Genomic DNA, 6,530 nt, shown 5'->3' with positions numbered 1-6,530 from the left:
CACGATGTGAGGAAGAAGTGGGAGATATCTTTAAAGAGAGACGGATTCACTGTACAGCACGGATGAATCTCGCATCGGATTTTGGACTCAATCTCAGCTGCTGAATCTCTGAAGCTAGAAATCCTCGGCTGGAAAACATATACATATATCTATATATATTTACATACATATAAACATGTATCCAATATATATTATTCAGTATTAATCATTATTTATTTGTGTCATTATTAATCTTTGTTTGTATAGTTATATAAATACGTATTGATATTACTAAATTATTTATTAAATAAAATATGAACGGCTGTGGGCTTTGTAATATGCTCATCATACACCAATATCAGAATATTCCGTTTCTATTCTATTGTTATAGCCACTAAGTATATTTAAATATGCTGAACTATGTATTAAAAACATACTTAAAAAAATGCAATTGTTTATAAACGTAGCTTTGATAGATGTTTGAATATGGTTTCCAGTAACAAATAAGCGTGTTATGATCGATTAAATGCGCTGATACGTCATTGTGCCTGCTAAACATATGCTGAGTGGAGTGGTGTACCGCTCCAAGATGGCCGCCCTAAATCTGGTCAGCGACAATAGGCGAGAGCGGTGCATGAGGCGTCTATCCTTGTATTATGTCTATGGTATCGGATATCCAAGTGCCCTGGGTCGCATTCGAAAAAATCCAACCTGTGTTGTTCAAACTGCCATAAAAAGGTCAGATACAGGTCGCATTATGTAGCAAGTTGCCTACCTGCAGTTGACAACTTTCTGGACAACTTCATAATCCACATTATTTGGTTCTGGAGGCTGAAACTAAAAACTAGTCCAAAAGAGGGCTTGTCTGAAGCTGACTTCTACATCTTAAAAACATTGATAATGGTTTAACTGAATGGGATTCTGAACTTTTAAACTATTGTCAAGTTAAGATTTAGTGGTTATTTACATGAAAGCCAAGGATATATGGAAAATGGAGGTAGGAAAATACAGTTTCTTTTAAAAATTCAAGTAAATTTTTAGAAAAAAAAGTAACTTTGTGCCTGGGAAATACACAATACAGCCTGTTAAGACTCACATAAACAGTTGGCTTCATAGAATCCACATGTTCTAACTTATTAATGTAATGTTGTGACATTTCCCACCACATTGTGGCCTGACATGTAATGCTTTCAAAAATGAAAAAAATGTAGACTTCATGAGATAAAATGTTTGTTGTTTCCTTCAGGTTTGTGGGCACCGTCCTTGTGCAGGATTTACAGACAGAGCAGAAATGGTATTTTTTATGCAACTCCTGGCTCGCAATAGACATGGGTGATTGCTGCCTCGATAAACTCTTTCCTGTTTCAACAGAGATGGATCTGAAGAAATTCAGGTAAGGCAGAAGTGTAGCGGTACATCGAGGTGCACAAGTGCACCATTATAGTCTGCAGAGCAGATGTGAATCCTAGGACGTCCTTTTCCATTTGAATTTCAATGAAAAGTCAAATCAAATGTAAATCAGATGCAATAGCAGGCTTGGATTTCAGTTGAAGAAACGTCAGATTTATTGGAAGTGAAACCTTTTGAAATTTGACTTTTTAAAACGCCAAGTCTTCAACTGAAGCCAACTTCGTAGCTAATGAAGGTGTTTGCATTTTGAGAAAAAATAGTCTGTTATAGGAGAACTAATTAGCAAATGGATGAGAAGTTAAATATGAATACGATTAAAGATTTTAAGACAGTCTTTTTAAGTTATTTTAATTAACTTTAATTGTTAAACTGTGAACTAATTACAGCTAACAGGTAAGTTTTTTTGTTTTTTTTAGAACAGAAATAACAGATTTTTTTTTTTTGCAATAAATCTCGACTTAAAAATTGAGCTGATGATTCAAAGAAGATTTACAGCTTTTTCTTTATTCTTAAATGTCAGAAAGCCGCAAATCCCATCAAATGTTGTGTCTCAACACAAAGAGATTAAAAATATAATGCTAATCCCTCACTAATTGGGAGTTTATCTTTGTTTTAAAATGTTTATAACTAACATCGGAGCTTTTATCTTCCAGTAACTTGTTCTTCATGAAGACGGCAAGGGATTTCAGTGACGGACACCTTTGGTTCTCTGTGATCACTCGACCGCCGAGCAGCAGCTTTACTTGTGTGCAGAGGGTGTCCTGCTGTTTCTCCCTGCTGCTCTGCACCATGCTGACCAGCATCATGTTTTATGGGATCCCAACAGACCCCTCAGATCAGGTCATGGATTTGGGTACATCTAATTTTATTTACACTTCACAGTACCTCAAGAAACAAAAGAAAACCCCACGAACTCGTCTGATAAGAGCTATGTTTTCAGGTCACTTTGAGTTCACCTGGCAGCAGTTCATGGTTGGGGTTCAGAGTTCCCTCATCATGTTTCCAATAAACATCCTCATAGTCAGCGTCTTCAGAAACACTCGCCCACGGGAGTCGTCTTGTTGTCAAAGAAAAACAAAGAAAGCAAGTCGCCGCCAGCAAAAACGCAGCGTACAGACAACTTCTCTGCAACCGGGAGCTACCATCAGCAGCACAGGGAGCTCCACTTTAGACGCCATCATAGAAGTAAGTGCTTTGTGCCTTTGTGAACAGCAAAGAAAACCCATTACAGACCTTGAACATTGTTTTTTCACCATTTTGTCTTGTAACAAACCACAAGCCTCTGTCTATTTGTCTCTGATTTCATGTGATAGATATGAAAGAAAAACAATACGTGGTTTTTCACATTTATTACATGTAGAAATCCTAAAATTTTAGTTTGTGTAATAACCTTTTAGTGCAAATCTGATTGAGTTCATTTAAAAATACTTTATTTATCCCACAGAGAAATGAAAGGTTTTGTTCCTTATATCATCCAAGTTGCTTCAAAACTTTGAGTTGCACCAACATTTAATTTCTCTGGGATTTATAAAGTGTTTTTCATTTGAACTGACTCATTTTGAAGTATTGATTTTAGTAGTTGAAAATACTCGCTAGAATACTGGTTACATTGCATTATGAGTTTCTAATGTATATAGAACAATATCTTGCATTTGAACAATTAGGATATTGCAAGAATTCTTCAGTCCCTGTCTGAGACAACCAAATGCAACATCCCATCCGTCAAGTCTGACTTTGGTTCTGGAAAAGAAACTGACATTAATGCTGTCCTCGCCAAAGTGGAAGAATTTCTCAAACAGAATACCAAATGCAGCAAAGACACCCAGACAAAAACACAGTGTCAACTATCAGGTGGGTCCTGCTCCTGCGACAGTGGTGTTGTTATTCAGGTCAGAAGCAACAGAGATGCTCAGAAAAGCTAGCTGTGGGTGTATCCATCCCCAAATAAATAAAATCAGACTTTTCAAGTTTTTACATTTGTCCAAAATCATACATCTTAATAGTTACGATTGCGATGCGTTTGTGTCCTGTGCTAACAGCCGAGGGGATTGAGAAGAAGAGCAACAAAACCCAGCATCTGTACAGACAAATGTGTCACCTTGAAAAGGAGCTGAGTCTGATGGACCCGTCCAGCTTCCCCAGCCCACTATGCTTTGAAAAGGCCCAGAAGCAGGTCCAGGGGATGAAGAGCTACCTTGAAGATCAGCTCTTCAGCCATTTGGATCTAGATGAGCCTAAACATGAGAAGTAAAAAAAACCCAAAAACTTATAGCTTTATTTTGAGCTTTTAAAAATGCTTCTTGGGACTTGGTGGCTGAACAAGTGCTGTCAAATATGAGTTATTTGGACTCTTTGTTTCTGTTCTTTCCCTGTATTGACTTTTTATTTTCCTTCATCCATGTTTGTTTCCTCTTTTAGTTCAGTTATTTTTCATCTGATCAGTCTTGACATGTTTTACTCTCAGTCTGCTCCTAGTTTTATTCTTTGTGAAAGCTTAATTTTGATTAATTTGCTTTCTCTCTCACACCCTCAGTTAGCCAATCAGAACCGTTCCATTGTTCCACATTCACTCTCTCCTCACGTTCTTTGTTGTTTCCTTCTGTTAAATCCTGTTGTTTTTCCTGTCAGTACCTTGCCATCCTTGGACTTATGGTTTTTGTTCTGCTCTGGCTCCCTTGGTTCTCTGTGATTTTTGTGAGTTTTTGTTCATGTTCATGAGCATCAATATTTATTTTCTTATGGGAAGGGCATCGTATTAAAATTCAGCCCCAGGGTTCTCAATATAATATCCTCAGTAATACAAATACAGAAAACAGCTGCATGTTTGTGATATGTTGTTAGATTTTCTAGCTTCCTTAAAGGTCTTACTGTGTCAGAGGCTAATGTTAGCTTGTAGGCTACTTAAACAGAAACAAAGACTTTTCATAAAAGTAGACAAATTAATTTATGAAAATATTTGCCTCTTTTATAGCAGCGCAAGAACAAAGTATGTGAGCTGGTATAAATGTTTATGAAATCTGTTTCTGACCTCTGCCATATATCAAGAAGGAAATAAGCGCTACAAAATAAGAAAAGCTCTAATATCTCTAAGTTATCATAGCCAAAGGCTGCAGCACAGTAGTAATTTTGTTTTGACAAATAATGTAAAACCCTTTCTTTAACTTTCCAATTCCAGGTTTGTTCCTGAGCATGACACTTCAAATGATGACGTTGTTCTGAAGAAAAAGCCACAGCGTCGGGGTTTTCTACCCTGGTGGTTTATCTTTGTCGGCTGGTTGCTGGTGATTGGAACCAGTTTTGTTTCTGGATATTTCACGATGCTTTATGGGCTGAAATTTGGGAAGGAGCGCTCCATCAGCTGGTTGGTATCCATGATCGTCTCCTTCTTTCAGAGTCTTCTCTTTATTCAGCCACTGAAGGTAAGATTTTGTATTTCTGTTGGCCTAAAGCATAACTATCAGATTTATGGTGCCCTGGTTTCAGAACCTGCTCATAAATAATACGTGAAAACAATTCATGGATTCGACATTGCCTTGAAATTTGTATTTATGTATTCAATGTGCCGCAGGTGGTATGTCTTGCAGTTTTCTTTGCACTGGTAATAAAGCGAGTCGATGAAGAAGATTTTCAAAACGTGGCATTTGAAAGAAGTGGAAGAATGTCTGGTAATGTCATGATCCTCCAAAAACACACGTTTAACTTCCAACAAATGACAACAAACTTTCAAACATTCACCATTTTAAACAGGTGGTCAAAATAATAAACAAACAAGCCAATGGGATTACCATCTTTATGAGCCACCTCCTCCTGCAGACATCGAGAGAATGAAAAGGAACAAGATTATGGAACAGAAGGCCTTTGCTTTGCTCAATGAGATTTTGGGTGAGTATAAAGTTAAATTATTGTGGTAATTTAGTTGATTTCAGATTTGACTGCAAGCTGTGTTGACTTTTTCTAAACGCTGTGTTGCAGTTTACATAGGGTTCATGTGGATGTTACTGCTGGTGGCCTATGGCCAGAGAGATCCCAATGCTTTTTTGCTGAAACAGCACATTAAAAATAGCTTTTCTGACAACGTCCCAGAGAGCATGAGTCTTCAGGATGTTTTTACCTGGGCTAACACCACTCTACTACAAAACCTTTTTGGAGAATATCCAGGTAGGAATCCTTCCAAAACATTAAAATGTGCCCACACACTTGTAGCTTCAGTTGAAAACAGCTGAAGGTGAACTCAAGTCTAAAAGCTGAATTTCTATCAGAACAACTTTGATATTGACTTATCTACAAAAAGTTAGTACTCATTAAGGCTGTTTCAGCTTTAATGCTGCCCAGTAAAACAGATGTCTGCCTCTAGTTTAGAAAAATAAATATAATCCCAAGATAGCAAACAGATTGTGTTTATTAAACTTTACCTTATTGCCTTTTATCACGTTAATTGGATTTGTGAAAGTCAGCCCATTTGGTTCCATATTATCATTTACAGGATATTTTGTGACACAAGCTGAAGCCACTTTCAGGCGTTTTGATTCTTTTTTTTTTTTTTTTACGTTGTTAAAATTGTGAATGATGTCCCACTATTTCTTCCCAAAAAGAATCTGGAGTGTTTTACTTTATATTCAGCGTGAAGATAGGAAGAAAGAATAAAAAGACAAGATTTTGCAACTATTATAAATGTTTTTAAAAAAATTCAATAATTTTGTGACCTTTTCTTTCCAGTACTAGTAAAACTCTAAAATATTTTCCTGTAGGATTTATCACAGATGGAAACTCCAAGCTGGTGGGGAATGCTCGTGTTCGCCAATTAAGAGTTCAGCAGAACTCGTGTCAGATTGCAAGTCTCATGCTTGGATTAGTGCCAGACTGTCATGCCCCCTATTCATGGGAGACAGAAGACACGGGTTCCTATGAAGCTGGCTGGAATCACTCTGTCAAGGACAATATGTGGGAAAGTGCCTCCTCTCCATGGACGTACCAGACTGAAGCTGAGCTCAGAAGTCTGCCAGTCTGGGGACGACTGGTGCTCTACAGAGGAGGAGGATTTGTAGCTGAGCTCGGACCAGATATTCAAAATGCTAGCAGGTGTATATGATTATATGTACTGTATGTGTGTGTGTATATATATATATATATATATATATATA

At 37.3% G+C, this 6,530-nt stretch overlaps 1 protein-coding gene across 1 annotated transcript in view; it reads left to right on the top strand.

Annotated features, from left to right (window-relative positions):
• The window catches only part of LOC103460357 (polycystic kidney disease protein 1-like 2), a 36,217-nt gene that overhangs the window by 14,008 nt on the left and 15,679 nt on the right, over nt 1-6,530 (top strand). Inside the window, exons 15-24 of the mRNA XM_008402479.1 lie at nt 1,226-1,372; nt 2,043-2,242; nt 2,330-2,574; nt 3,054-3,240; nt 3,429-3,636; nt 4,565-4,808; nt 4,958-5,054; nt 5,137-5,271; nt 5,362-5,547; nt 6,138-6,468. Coding sequence (XP_008400701.1) covers nt 1,226-1,372; nt 2,043-2,242; nt 2,330-2,574; nt 3,054-3,240; nt 3,429-3,636; nt 4,565-4,808; nt 4,958-5,054; nt 5,137-5,271; nt 5,362-5,547; nt 6,138-6,468 — 1,980 coding nt within the window. The remainder of the gene's footprint in view (nt 1-1,225; nt 1,373-2,042; nt 2,243-2,329; nt 2,575-3,053; nt 3,241-3,428; nt 3,637-4,564; nt 4,809-4,957; nt 5,055-5,136; nt 5,272-5,361; nt 5,548-6,137; nt 6,469-6,530) is intronic.

The sequence above is a fragment of the Poecilia reticulata genome, linkage group LG2 (assembly GCF_000633615.1).
Source record: "Poecilia reticulata strain Guanapo linkage group LG2, Guppy_female_1.0+MT, whole genome shotgun sequence".
Lineage (NCBI taxonomy): Eukaryota > Metazoa > Chordata > Actinopteri > Cyprinodontiformes > Poeciliidae > Poecilia > Poecilia reticulata.
The sequence above is the reverse complement of the archived record's forward strand: the minus strand, read 5'-3'. Positions and strand labels throughout refer to the sequence as shown.